The sequence below is a fragment of the Anser cygnoides genome, chromosome 23 (assembly GCF_040182565.1).
Source record: "Anser cygnoides isolate HZ-2024a breed goose chromosome 23, Taihu_goose_T2T_genome, whole genome shotgun sequence".
In the NCBI taxonomy this organism is placed as follows: domain Eukaryota; kingdom Metazoa; phylum Chordata; class Aves; order Anseriformes; family Anatidae; genus Anser; species Anser cygnoides.
This window is the reverse complement of record NC_089895.1, coordinates 8,165,593-8,180,538: the sequence shown is the minus strand read 5'-3', so window position 1 is coordinate 8,180,538 and position 14,946 is coordinate 8,165,593. Positions and strand designations below refer to the sequence as shown.

Here is a 14,946-nt window from a genome sequence, read left to right as displayed (position 1 = left end):
AAACAACTGTCACCTTCCCTGATGTTAGGGGGTCTAACACGGGGGGGGGGGTCTGCCTTTCTGCTAGGGAATCGTCCAGCAGCACGGTCAGAAACGCACACAATTCCATAACGCGCAGTGAATGCTAAATTCGATCACCTCCAAAACAGGTCTGACCTTGAAAAATGATGGAACTGACCAACTAGCTATGAAGATTGAACGAGAAAGTGCATCACCCCAAATGATGCTCGCACACTTGCTTTAGAAGTCGGTTGCCTTTCCATCCAGTGGAATCATTCGTGACAATCCTAAACCTGAAAATGGTTCTTCTGCGCTTATCTACTACAATTTTATTTCTTGGACTTTGAATATGGAGATGTACTACTTGGAAGTGCTTCTATTTCCAAATGGAGGATAGTCTACGCAGATAAAACAGCAAAGCTTGGCACAAAAGACAAGAATTTTCCCCCAGCTGCACCCACTGGTGTTGGCAGACTTGGTCACCAACCGGAGCTCCCCTCCACTGATTCAGCTTCCTTCTTCAGAAAGCGTTTTGCACCCGCAGATCGCCAACACTGACTTTTCAGAGTTCAAATTCTTCCAAACATCACCTTGCTACTCTTGTTCCTCACAAACGCAATCCTTTCAACTAAAACATGTCAATTTTTAGGGAGGTGGAGCAAAAGAAAAAAGAAGTAACCATCCTCGGGTTTGAAGCAAATCCAGCATTTCTAGTCAGCCTGATGTAGCCACCCAGCTACCATGTAGTCTTAGGATGAAGCTGGAGGAATATGAATCAACCCTATCCACATCTGAATTACAGAGCAACCATTAGATCCCAGAGGGAATAGCGTACATTTACTAAGGACTCAATTTTCCTCTGTAGTTTAAAAAAAAAAAAAAAGGAATTTACGATTTCACAATGCTTATTTGATTTTCCTGTGGAAATGCAAGCCAGATTTGTACTTGAACTTTCACCCTAGTATGATTTTTGCTATGGATGTGACTTACGACATAGTGATCTGCAAACCCACCCAGTGTCAATAAAAAGTGCTTTTGCAAGCAAAGCTGCACTTGCACAAGAAGGATTTGCCAGTAAAGCTCTATCGACATGATTTTTTTTTTAGTGTAAAGCTGGCCACAGCTCAAAAATGCCTCCCAAGGCATGCACAGCTGATTTGGAAAATTACAATAAGGAAGCTATGTAGGCTGCCTTATTTCAGTGTAACGTATCTCGTCGTAATTCAGTATGAAAATCCAAAATTTAAGTTCCATTAGCAGTCTTCAGGATTACTCATTAGTGAGACAAAAATCATGTGAAATTAAGAAAGTACAACTATTACAAAGTTCATAGAAAGTTCCATATTAATTATACCACATAAACCCTTCGTAATTTTATGGGTTTGTTCATGCTCCTTGCACTTTATCCTCCCAGGGGATGCAACATGGGCCATAAAACTTTAAAGTGCACAACAGCAAATCACAGCGAGCCTCTGTTCCACCCCTGCTCTCCAAACATCCCCCCCCTTTTCTTTTTTAACTGGTTCTTAAATTTTCTGTGATCCAGAAGGTGAATTTAGATCTCTAAACCATTTAACTACCACAGTTTATCAATATAACTTATAATTGGGGAATACAGAAATGTCTGAATGGGTGTTGATCAAATGCTGATTTGCAGACAGTTCTATTCAGGATATAAATATAAAGAATAAGCTCATAAAATCACAAACAGAAGTTTTATAAACTCATTTTTATGAAGTAATAACTTCAGCGTTAGCCATTTGCTAGACTACCTCACAGAAGAGGTAAAAGGTATCCAAGCGTTACCAACAGGTGTTTTTGTGTAAAACAAACAGTTAAAACTACAGTGTCAGCATCAGCTGCATAAATGGAATGGGAGGCCATCAGGAGAATGAGAACAATACGAACATGAGTAAGAATATGCCATTTAGCTGCTTACAGCTTCTTAAGCAGCAGAACCAAGTGAACAGTGTTCAGAACTGGTACCCACACAAGCACAGCAAACACAGGCTACTTGAAGTCATCCAGTCCTCGACTAAACGCAGTACGAACCCAAGCAGCTCCTCCTCACAAGGAAAATAACGAACGCGAGCCTTATGTAAGAAAGTTCAGACGCGACTGTACCAAGGCCTGAAGCCAAGTCTGAACTCCGCTGTCCTTCCTCCCAAGCTGCATTTCTCATCCTAGTGGCTTTTCTGAAGCTCCTCCCCTTTGCGGAAAACAAAACAAGCAAAACCCAAAAACCACTGTTCTTCCAACAGCTTTTGAGTTTTCACTCGCTTTTCAAAAGATGATATGGGAAGAAAAAGACAAGAATAAGAGTTGAAATATCTGTATTTGTTCGAAAGAAATTAATGTAATTATTTTGCATGCTCCTATCCCACGTGTTGGTTGACACTGATATCCGCTGGGTCCCAGGGTGTGGGTGGACGTTTAAAGTCCCCTTCGGGTCCCACATTCAGTCTATATTCTTTTACTTGCTGACTTCTGGACACAGCCAAAACCAATAAATTCAGTCTGGCAGAATGAAATCTGAAGAATCGTCCCCAGTCAAGTATCTGCGGGACGGGCATACTGCATGGAATAGTTGAACTTTGCTCCTGGCAGTTTCAATCAGTAAACAAGCAGCAATATAGTCAAAATCAACAGCTTTTGGTCTGTTTTCTAGAAATATTTGGACGATTACATTTGCAGATCTCTTGGCAACAAAACCAGATTTCTAACTGTCCGTCAAGACGATCCAACCAAGTCCAGCCCTCCGGTGCCGCGGCGAGGCAGGGCTCCGCGGGGCTCCAGCGCTTGGCCCCGGCGCTCGCCAAGCAAAGGGACGCGCGGCCGCTGGATCGCCTCCGTCACGCTGCCCTCGCCGAGGACAGGCGGGCTCGGAGGAGGCCTGGGGGCTGAGGGGAGGGTGGCAGGAAGGGCACAACCAGTGGAAGAGGAGCAAGAGAAGGGGAACGCGCGCACAGCAGCGCGTGTCCAGCTCCAGCTGCTTCCTGCGGGGAAAACCAGGCACAACGAGGAAAACCAGAAAGGGTTAGGAAGAAATAACACAAACGGTAGAGTGTCAAGGACGAACAATGAAATAATTTTTCTCTAGTAAGTTATTGGATCTAACCCAGTTCCTTGGAATATTTTTGATAAATACTTCGATGCTATGACAAGCTCCGTGAACCATTCTAAAACTGTAAGAAATACAACTACAGCTAAAAACCCGCCGCTGCATATTGTAGCTCTGGTTCTCCCCACAACAATGTACGCTTTGTAAGTCATTTTATCCTTTTCACATAGCAAAGTTCCTTGATGCTTTATAGCTGAATTCAATTTAAACAACATAGTTATATAAAACTGCAAATGGTGCGTTTTGGGGAAGAGTTGATGGCACAATCCTTAATGAAAGCCTCCGCTCTGATCGAGGAGGTCTGGCTTACACAATTAGCTATTTATTTCTTAGGCTGTACATTTATCACCAAGCTCAGCTTTGCTATTGCGCTCAGAAGCGCGTCTCCCTGAACCAACAGAAACGGCTACCTCCTTTCCACAAGCTCCACCTTTTTTCCTCCCATGTCAGCCACATGGGCAGGGGGTAAATCCCCCTGCTAAACAAGACAAGGGAGAATTTGGTTAAACCCAGACGTACCTTTATTTTGAAAACAAACTTTAGGAGTGTAGAAATGGTGCATCTACTTTATTTTTTTCCTGCATTTCACAAACATGTTTATGCATGACTTTCAGAGTGTTGCTTTTAAACATGACAAGTACAACAGAACAAACAGACCAACACTTGCTGCAGCCAATAACTCGTTTGTTTGAGACCTGTCATCGATTCCTTCGTTCCCTGGTCTTCACTAAGATTACATCAGATTCAACTGCAATGAAACAATGAAGAAATGGGTGTTTTTAATCAAGCCTAGCAAAAACAAACCACCAATTTTTAGTTTTTTAATGCTACAAACTTTCTGAATGTTACCACAAATTTTCCATGAGTCCCAAATTATCGGCTACAGTTAGTGAAATTAATTACTTTTGCTGTAGCAAACTGTTACTACACTGACTTCTACAGATAAGACAATAAAGGAGAGATGGTAAAATTGAAAAAAAAATTGCAAAACCCTCCACCTTCAATCAACTATAATACTGCATCAGAGCTGGCTTCTGGTTTCACAGTAATTAACATTTTGTCATTTATCCTTTTCAAATTTTGCAATTCTATTTCTATAAAAACCCATCTGTGACTCCACTTTCACAGCAGCAGAGCTACTCTGACTCTACACACTATGGCAGCACCATTCATGCATTTTTTTAAATTATTTATTTTAACTATGAACAGTTTCAGTCTTCGGGTTTGAAAAGGTATCTGGAGAGCTGGCAGGAAAAAAACAAAACCCTTCGGTCTGACAGTGTGACAAGAGCAGGAGGACGCCGAGCTCTCCGTGGCCGGCAGTGACGGGAGCACCCCAGTGCTGCCACTTAGCTCCTGCTCGCCCAGGGCAGGGACTGCTCCTCTGCGCACCCCGTGCTCCCCGGGGAAGTGGGAACCTTCAGCACTGCCCCGAAAGGAGGGGTTACTAGAGAAGCCAGCACCTCCAGGCATTCCTGCCTTTTAACCCCAGCAGGATTTAGAACAGGTTAAATACAACACAGGGCCAAAGGGGTTCAGCAAGCTACAGAAGATGAAGACGAGACAAAGCGAGGGGAAAAAAAGCGGGAGAAAACATCTCAGCAAGGTGTGGAAGAGGGAAGCCGGGAAACACCAAAAACACAAGAAGCTGCTGGAAGCACCGCATTTTAATTAACGAGGCGCTGCCTTCCACAACGCACTCCACTAGCCTCATTTCACTCCGTGGAAGTTTTTTTCCCTGCAGATATACTTGGTTTATTGAAGCAGAGACAGAAGGGACACTAAAAAAGGAAGGTCACATTCCAGCTCCCTCTTTCTGAAGGCTGCCTGGGCAGAGAATCGGGATAGCTCTTCCCCCTTCCTTCTTCATCTGCTCCTTCAGTAACGCACACCCTTCCAAGCAGCTCTTGAAAAGACTGCAAGTTTGAGAAGAAGCTTTTAAAAATATCAGTAAAGTTAGTGCCCAGTCTTGGTAAGTTCTGAAAACATTTGATTAAACCTTACTTTTACATAGCACTTCCACTGTTTCCTGATACAGCGAATTAATTCTAAGTTACAACATCTGTAAGAAACCTTCCCACGGCAGTAGTCAGAAAACACCATGCAAATAACCCCCCTCCAGAAACTTGGAGTAAAAATGTTTGGGAAAACCGCTGAAATGAGAGCTGTAGACTAGTATTAAAAAACTCCAGCTTTACACAAGACCCGCACTTCACGTCAAAAATCTTGCACATAGAACAGTTACAATGCCACTATTGCTCAAAAAAAAAAAAAAAAAGGCCTCAAACACGCACACAGCTCCTGCTGCTTCATAAAATGAAGGCAGCTTTCTGAAACCACGCTGCCGGTTCCCAGACCCTCTGTATGGGTTTACGACTTCAGTAAAAGGCCTTTGACAACAGAAATGCTGGTAAAATTTAAACGGCTGAAATTCGGCAAAAATTCTGAGATAAAAGAGCGCACTAACCTGAGAGTCAAACTCTGCTTCTTCACCGCGACAGTCAAACCTGACCGAGAAAGACAGCAGCATGGCCAGTGAGGCACAAAATCCACAATCCATCACGTTTATGGTGAGCCAAGACTCGTTTAAGGAAAAACGTTATGCAACGCTTCCACAGAGGGAAGTAAATAATCGCTGTCTGACAACAAAACCGAGAATGCTTTGTTTTCAAAAGGTACGTTTCCCAAACAGTTAAGTACTCAATAATATCTGAGGCTTAATTCCTTATTGTTCGTATCAATAAGGAAACCTGAACAGCTGCCAAAATCCCCATTTACTCCCCCCATATGCTTGGAGAAAAAAACACAGGTTTGTGGAAGGTGGGAACTTCCCCAGGCAAGCTACGGCAAAATGGCAGATCCAGCTAATTCCACAGCTAATGCCCTAAAACCTCGTGCTCCACGATATTAGAAACTAAATAAGTAACGAGAGCAACACAACAAAACTTCCACAGGAAAATAGATGTTTAATTTTATAATCTTCAGTCTGGTGCCAATCGCAGCTAGCAAGTGGAGCGATAATTACCCGTGGTTGACCACGGCAATTTCAGACACGGGCACAAAGTTCTGCACAAGGGCACAAAATTCACCCACCGCAGTGCTGCCTTCCTCCTCCCCAAACGAGGCGGTCAAGGGAAGAGCCCCGGTTTAACACACGTGTTGGCAGTCAGCTCCAAGTAAGTGATGGGCCAGACAGGCACCAAGAGGGCGGGATTTTGCACAGACACGCTAACACCCCAAGAAATCGCTCCACAGCAAAAACCAGGCAGAAACGCCAAATCACCAGAGAAAATGACGATTTAGATCCCGCGTCTCAAGTATCCCGACCAAAACTATCAGCGCAGACCCAACGCCCATACTGCTTCTTCATCCTTTACGTGCACATTCACTCAAGCACGTCAAAACTCAAATCATCCTGGGACCATTGCAGGCATTCTTGTGGAAACACCTTTTTAGTTCTTCCAGCTCACATGGGAATCACTGGGAGAAATTCCACCTAACGACTTACCCGTTTATCGACCCAGCCTGAAGTAACAGACAGGAAATTCAACAATCGTCTACAAACTTAGCAGGCATAACAAATAAAAGGGACAGCTCCTGAGCCAGATGCACAATTTGAGCACAAGGGCACGATTCTATTTTATCTTGAAGTTAATAGTTTCAGATATTGGTTGATTAGAATAAACAGAAATTTAAAAGCAGGTTCTCTCTCTCTTTGGGTTCTTCTCAATTCAAACTTTTTCTGCCCCCCGCTTTTTTTGAAGAGGACCACTTGCCCCGAGTCCAGAGCCCGCCACACCCGCTGAGAGGGCATCTCCCAGGCTCGGTTCATGTTCCCATTTAAGTTCAGAGACACGGAACACAACGAGAACTGCAGAAGCCACAAAACCACTGCCGCGAGGAGCACGAGGAGCTTTCAGCCACTGGGGCCGATGCTGGCCTGCCCAAGGAGACCAAAGCAGGAACCCACGCGAGCCCCCCAAGACGTGGAGACCCCTCTGGTGTTAGGCGCGGAGGTCACAGGCTCCCTGCGAACTCGCACCTACAGAGGTTTTTCTGCTGCCAGCCCTACACCAGAGTTGCTGACTGGAGCGTGACAGGGAAACTCAAAGACCGACAAGGTCTGCAGAACAGGCTGTCGCAGTCCACAAGGCTCGTTTTTACTGTACCACGGTGGCCGGATCGAAACAGATTGCTCCGCAAACAAAAGCAGGGTTATTCCATACAACTAACCTGCAAGCTTTTTGTTTAGAATATTAAAAAAAAAAAACATAAAGCAAATTGCATCCCTCTCCTCAAGCATCAGTATTACTGCTGAAGCACTTGTCTTGACCCCCGCTTTAACACCCTTCCCATTTAACGTTCTGGCAGGCAGTTTCAGTCCAAGGGACGAACGGCTCGTGCCCCGACACACCACGGAACTGGGTCACGCTAGGGAGCTCTGCTCTGCGCGTACGACAGGGAAAGCGGGCGCTGCTGGGGAGCTGGCCTGCGGAAGGCTCCTCGCTCCTGTGTCCTACGCAGGTCCAGAGAAGGGACCCAGCTGTTAGTTAGCTAAGTCAAACGCCTGGCCACAACAGCAGCCTTGGCACGTTTAAATGCTGCCCATAAGGGTCCCTTTGCCAGCAGCTCGCACACAGCACTGCGTTAGAGGAGCAAATGAGGTCCCAATGCTTCAAGAAACAAAAAAACTTCAGCAGAGTACCAAAAATTAGTTATCCCTAAGGAACACAATAAAAGTTGCATTAAATAACAAGCGTAAAGGTCAAATTACCTTTCAAGTCAAGGAGTGCTCATCTGCACGACTCCAAAGCCATGGCTTCATCTGCATATGACTGAATATACAACAGCTGTGCTTTACATAGGAAAAGTCATTGTGCATTAGCACAGAAAGCCCAAAATGAAAAGAAATCAAACCTGGGTGTGCTTTTGGTGACAACTAAAATTTCAGTTTTAACTACGAAGTTAAGATAGAAACTGATCCGTTTCTCTTTTCCACCAGATTTATCCAGTTGGCATTTCACTACTTCAGCGGAGTTAATCATTTTTCTCAACGTAAATGAGGAAAGAATGAAGCCCAGGGTTCTCCAGACCACAGGAAAGATAGAACTAATGAATTTGGAAGCACCAAGAAGATTAATAAAAGATGAAGCTGACAACATGCTCATAACCACCACTACCATTTAAAACCTGCATTTCTGTAGAGCACTGAAGTTTCATCGTGCTGGACAGAGTACATGCAAAAACCAAACCCAAGGCGGTCACGGCATGCGATCCACAGCTCCTCCATTAGAAGAAGCAGACCAAAAAAGGAAATCCCAAAAATACTTTGAGTGAAAATTCATAGAAAGAGGCGGAGCCATAACTCCTATCCTGAGAAGGGGATTCCTGGTAAAAAGCGCAGACGGGTGAGAAGCAGGCAAATAAACGCTTGCTCCAGCGGGTGACAACAGCCCCGCGTCGGCCACGGGCGGCGGAGTCACCGCGGTACCGGCACGGCCGGCGCTCGCCCGCCTCCTGACGGCCCGGGGGCTGAGGGGGCCGGGCGCCCAGCGCCGTGCAGCGGGACCCGGCCCGCGGGCCCGGGGCAGCCCCGGGAGCCCCCCCAGGGCAGCGGCAGGAGGTCTGCGGGTGGCCACGGGGCCCGGCCGGGGCGGTCCTGCCTCGGGTTAAAAAAAAAACGGGGGGAAGGAGGCGCAGCCCCGGGGAAGCGGCCCCGCCGCCGCCCGCGCCCCCGGGGCCCGGCACCCCCGTGCCGCCCGCCGGGCCCCGCCGCCTGCCCCCGAGCGCCGCGGCCCGGCACCGGCGGAGCAGCGCTACCCCCTCGCGGGCGGCAGCGCCGAGCGCCTGCCCCGGCCCCGGCCCCGCTCCGCGCCGCCGCCAACTTTCGGCCCGAGTTGGGCGCTGCGGCTCCCGCGGCGGCTCGGGGCGGCCCCGCCGGGCCGGGGCAGGCTCGGGCTGGGCCGGGAGAGCCGTGCCCGCCGCCACGGCCCCCGCTCACCTCGGCGCGCCGCCGCCGGCCGCGCCGGGGCCTGCGGGGCCGCCCCTCGGGGGCCGAGCCCAGCCCGGCCCTGCCCGGCCGCGGAGGCCCTGGGCGCGAGGGGACCACGGCGGAGGCGCCCAGCTCGTGACCGGCGCGCGCCCGCGGGGCACGTGCGCGGCCGGCGGGAAGGAAGAAGGCGGGGGGGGGGGGGGGGGGCAGGCGGCGGGCACGGCGCACACCGGAGGCGGCCAGGCCCGGCCCGGCCCGGCCCGGCCCGACGCGACGCGACCCCGAGCGGCGGCGGCGGCCCGGAGCGCCGCGCCCTGCGCCGCCCGCCCCGCGCCGGCCGGGCCGCGGCAGCCTCCATGTTGGCGGCGGCGGGCACGTGCCGGCGGGCGGCGGGAGGCGTGCCCGGCCCGGCCCGGCCCGGCCCGGCTCGGCCCGGCCGCCACGCGGCCTGCCCAGCCCGCCGCACATGGCCGCCCGCCGCCGCCCGGCCCCGCGGGGGCGCCCGCTGCCGCCCGAGCCGTGGCTGCGCGGCGGGGGCCGCGGCGGGGGGCGGCGCGGGAGGCCCGGCGGCGGGCGGGCGGGCCGGGCGGCGAGCGGGGGGCGGCCCGGCGGCGCTCTCACCTTCCGGCTTGTTCTCGGCAGCCATTTCCCCTCCGCGCGCCACATCCTCCTCCGCCTCCTCGCCGCCGGGACCCAGGCGCGCGCCGCCTCCTCCCGCCGCCGCTGCCGCCGCCGCCGCCGGGCCGGGCCCCCCGCGCGCACGGCGCCCAGCCCGCGCCGCCCATTGGGGGAGCCGGCGCGCTGACAGCCGCGGCGGCCAATGGCGGCGGCCGGGGGGCGGGCGGGCGGAGGGGCCGGGCGCGAGCGACGGCGCGGCCCGCCAATGGGCGCGCGGCAGCGCCTCAGTGACACGCGCCGCAGCCACTCGCCGGCCGCGCCGGCGGAACGAGGGGGGCGGGGCGCGGCGCGTGACTGACGGCCGCGGCGGCCACTCGCGGAGCGGCCCCGCGCGAGCGACGGCCGCGGGAGCCAACCGCGGCGCGCGGGGAGCGGGGCCCGGCGGCTGACGCACGGCCCCGCGGGCGCCGGCGGCCAACGAGCAGCGGCCGCCGCCGGAGTGGCGGCGCGCGGGGCCAATGGGGCGCGAGCCGGGCGGCGGAGGGCCCCGCGGCCCCGGCGCCGCCCATTGGCTGCGGGCGGCCCGGGGGCGCCGCCCCCCCGCGCCCCGCAACCCCAAACAAAGGCGCGGATTGGCGCGGCGGGCGGCGGCTCCGCCAATCCCCGCCCAGCCCCGCCCCGCCCCGCCCGCGGGAGGTGCCCCCGAGCCCAGCCGGGGGCCGCGGCCCCTGCCCGGGCCGGCACCGGGCGGGCGGGCGGGGGCCGGGGCAGGAGCAGGGGAGCGGCCGCCCCGTCCTCCCGCAGCAGCGCGGGCCGCGCCGTGCCGCTGGCGAGGCAGCGCCGCCGCCGCCCCCGTCCCCCGGCTCAGCGGGGCCGGGCTCCCCTCGGCTCCTCCGCCCTCGCGGCCCCCCGCAGGGCAGGCCGGCGGCCCGCCGCACCGGAGAGCGCGGCCGCTGCCGGGCCTCGCGGGGCGCTGCAGGGCACGGCCTAGCCCCGGGGGCGCGGCCCAGCGCCGGGCCGAGAGCTGCGGACCGTGCCGCGTCCTGAAGGCGGAGCGGGGCCGACCCGAACGAGCAGCACCGGCCCCGCCGTGCCCGCAGCCCGGCCCGGCCGAACGCACCGAGGGGCCGAGGCTTGACCCAGCGCGTCCCCGTGACCGAAACGAGGGATTTTTAACTTTTAAATCGGAAGCTGAAAGCTGAGGCGTTTGCGGAGCAGGCGAACCGCCCCCGGACGGCCCAGGCTCAGAGTTTCAGGGGCTGCGCAGCGTTTGCGGTCAGCGCGTGGTAGCGCCGCTGCCCACCCGCACCTCTCCGCCTGCCCTGCTCGCACCGCCTGCCCGGCTACCGCTGTTCTCGAAGCTGCTGGGAGGGGAGCGCACGCCCCCCGGCAGTCTGTCCCCAGTTTTAAAACTACCGACAAAACACTATAGCACGACAAAACACGATAGCACTAACAGCTATCTCAGGAACGGCGGCGGCGATCTCTGTTTCTCTGGGAGCTTCCCAGCAGCGAGGGTTCTGCCAGGCTGCTCCGCAGAGCAGGAGCGCTGCAGCCATAGCGGGGCGCTCTGCTCCCAACAGGAGCCTGCTGGAGGGCTTGCTTGGATCCCCTTGCCCAGGGGTGTGCTACGAGTTAAGGCATCACCCGAGGGGGACAGGCTGGGGGTCTGTAAGTCAAACAGCTCTCGGGTGGCTCCAGGCCCATTGCCCCCCTTCTACACAACAAACGTTATCACGGTGCTAAGGATGTCAAGAAGGCACCCGGGGCAAGAAACCTTTGCAAGCTTTGTCAGACATTGTGTAATCACGGCCACAGCAGTCATGTCACTGGGCTCCATCTGTCTCACAACTGTGCAGTTAACACGGAGACAAGAAAAGAAGATGCCCCAGCTGCAGACTGCTGTGCAGGTCTTGGGAACCAGAGAGGGCAATGAGAGGCAGAGAGCCCTTAAACACAAATCAACGCCTTGGTGATCTTGCACGAGAAGTGTAAGGTCCATGCAGAAAAGCATCATCGATGTAAAAACTGGAAGCGTGACTTGTGCCACAGGCAGACCCTTTACATACCAGCTCTAGTGCTCTGTGCCTGCAGTCAGATCCAGAAGCAGGACACAATCTCCCACGACATGGAGCACACGAATGCAGAAGGCAGCCCATGAAGTGTGGGGACAGGCGCAGCTGACCAGCAGCTCAGGGAAGGCAGCTGGTCCCCGTGTAACGCGCTGTCCTGCCGGCTGAGAGCAGGACTGCAGGTAATTCACGAGGCTCTTGGCATCGCGAGCTCCAGGGCTGGGCCCATCAGCTTCTGCAGCCCTGCAGCAGAGGTGCAGCAGTGTCGTTCAGCTCAACCTCATGCTGTTGGCCCGCTGCTCTTCTTTTGTGCTGAGGGATTTCCACAGACCTGCGTAGTTTTCTGAAGTGACCTGCTGCCTCGGAGTACCTATGAACAAAACACACAGCCCAGCTGCAGTCCTGAGCTCGCTGCAAGGTAAGCCTCGCTTCAGGAACATAATGGTCAAGAGATCAATGCTTAGCCTACCTTCTTAGAATTGGATGTCAAGGAGCTCTTGCTGTAAAGAGTCTCCCAAGAAACAAAGTAAATTGTTCTGTCCTTTTAAAAATGGAAAGTGCTTTGGAAGAGTGATATGTTATTTGCCTGGCTGAGTTTTCTCTCCATCTCCGTCAAAGCTTGAAGAGTACTGGCACTTCTGCCTTCTCAAGCAGAGCTCAGTGTAACTGGACCACATCTAATGCCTGCACAATGCAAATGAAGATTGAAACGGTTGTTTCCTTTGATGTGACTAAATGCTCAAAAGGGATATTTTCCCTTAGATTCTCATGAGAGTGGAACTTGCTTAAAAAGACCTGTTGGTTTTCTGTTTTTGTCAAGGACTGAAGCCATTCCTGAGCTAAGGCAGAAGATGAGTGTGGTAGGATGGGTCTCTTCTAAGACAGAAGAAAGGAAAATTCCTTTTTCATATTTTCAGCAACTGTTAATCTCATGGAGCGTGAAAGGCACATTGATACAAAGGCTCTGGAATGGCACGCTCGCCCCTGACAGCCCAGTATACTTTGTACTAGCAATGCACACAAATATTAATGTATTGATAGGATCAGCTAGAGTAATTGTTTCGATGTTCAAGATATCCTGGCAGGATACAGTTGCCAGGTTGGCAAAGAGCTATCATTTTCTTGAGTTCTAGGCAATGTCTCTCTCCTTGGATATTCTTCTGAGGTGTTCCACACGCTCGGCAGAGATGGGAGGTAGTTATACAGTTGGTGCTCCTCACAGTTTGCATTAGGGCAAAAAAAGGAATATTGGATTAAAGTAGGTACCCCTCTACAGTTAAGAGAGCTTCCTGATGCAAGTATCAGACCTTTAGATGACATCTTATGAAGACTGAGAGCTGTCCCACTTGAACTCATCCCCTGCTATAAGACTATCTCACAAGATACAGCTGTGCCCTGGTAGATTCCATCAGGTGTACCTGTGTGTAACACACAGAGCATGCTGCTGCTTTGACCTATAAACAAGATTAAGGTTTTTAAACTGGTCACGTGCTATGAGTAGATACTTCTCCTACTGGCTTTTTTTTTAAAAAAAACATTTGATAAGCAAAACCGGGGGTAACATTCTATCTAAATGGAATACCAATTTGAAAAGACTGCCCAGAAGACATTCCTTGTGGTAGCACTGAGCGGGGGTTAATCCTGCTTTATTGGTACAGCGATCTGTTTCCCGAGGATGAAAGCTACTCATGTAGCCCGGTTACATTTGGAGACCTAAGCAAGAGCATAAGGAGCAGTTTCAGCATACATTTATTTCTGGCAGGTCCCAGCATGCGATGCCAAGTAATTCCTGGCCTACTCTAGCACCTGTACAGTGCTCCACACGGAGCAGCAGGTGCCAGTGTCTACCCCCTGTGGAAAGACCTGACTTGCTATCCTTTTCAGCGAGAGATGGGTGACTCCGTGAGTCAAGCAGCACGGTCTGCAGTACTTCCAGCCTGCTAATCCTGTCCAGCTGTCTCTTCCAACCCAGCTTATCTCCAGGCACGTCCAGTCTCCCACCCACGATTAACATCAGACTGGTACTGGGAAGGGGCATGAGCCTCCCCTTGGATATTCAGACCAGATTACATAGTGAAAAGGAGTTGAGAGAAAAGTAGAGCTAGTACATATCTTAATTTAAAAGATTGTCACTTTGGTACCAAACACAACAATGACAGACAGCTACTCGGACTCTGCTTTGCAGATGCCAGTGCTTGTGGCTGCAACACAAGCAGGAACCCAGGATACTCCCAAGCACACAGGTAACAACTGTTGCCACAAATAGTCTTTCACTTATTTTCAGGGAGGCCAGCACGAACATTTATTTCCGTCAGAGCCCTCGCTGCATTGTTCGCTTACATACTCTTGAGAACAAATAACCATAAGGTACTCCACATGGGGTTAGACCTTGAGATCACCCAGAAACATAATTAAATGCAAAATCAGCTACATGTGTGCACAAGTGTCCACCTCTTCCCTCTCTCCAAAGCTGAAGTAGTTCCTTATGAGCTTCTATGGCTCATTAGAGTAATGAGGTCCATGTGGTCTGATTGACAAGGTTGTTTAGGACACCAGCTGCCTTCTCTCAGCCATTACAAATCTGGGGAAGGAAGAACGTCCACTTCACTAATTTATAATAGCTCCACTTCTAGAAACTAATGCAACCTACCCTGGCTCTGGGGTAGAGCGCAACTGCTCCCAAAGACTTTACAAAGAACCTGTCTGGCTTTCTAGATCCTTCCTGGTCTGTAAAGACAATAAGAACTTGTACGGGTAAAAATGAATCAGGCATTTTTAAGGAATTCTTGAAGTAGTGGTTGACCTCTGCTATATATGGCTAAGGAACTGTTTTTCTTTCTCAGTATAAGCTTTTACACCAGAAGGAGAAAAAGTAATAAACTGAATCTTAGATACCTGAAATTATGTAATTTTAACATTAGCATATAGCTTATTACAATGTGTTCCACGTAATATTACTGATGCAGTTTGAATATCAATTTTCAAACATACCAGCAAGTCACAAATATTTTCATTTAACTCCTTGAGCAATCGAGTAAGAAAGAAGCTGTCTCTAAGTGTGGATGGTATTTTTCAAGCTCCCCAGCTCCCCACTGTTTTGAAAAAAATCAACGATTTTACCACTACAAGGTGCTGACCCACAA

General features: G+C 51.9%; 1 protein-coding gene across 7 annotated transcripts in view; it reads right to left on the bottom strand.

The window, feature by feature from the left end:
• CAMTA1 (calmodulin binding transcription activator 1) overlaps window positions 1-14,946 on the bottom strand; it is a 376,339-nt gene that overhangs the window by 348,206 nt on the left and 13,187 nt on the right. Inside the window, exon 1 of one of the 7 annotated variants that reach the window (XM_066982027.1) lies at window positions 9,735-10,275. The exons of the other annotated variants lie outside the window; for them this stretch is intronic. Within the exon in view, the coding sequence (XP_066838128.1) occupies window positions 9,735-9,759 (25 nt within the window). The 5' untranslated portion in view covers window positions 9,760-10,275. Of the gene's footprint in view, window positions 1-9,734; window positions 10,276-14,946 lie in introns of those variants that run through there. 7 annotated transcript variants of the gene reach the window in all.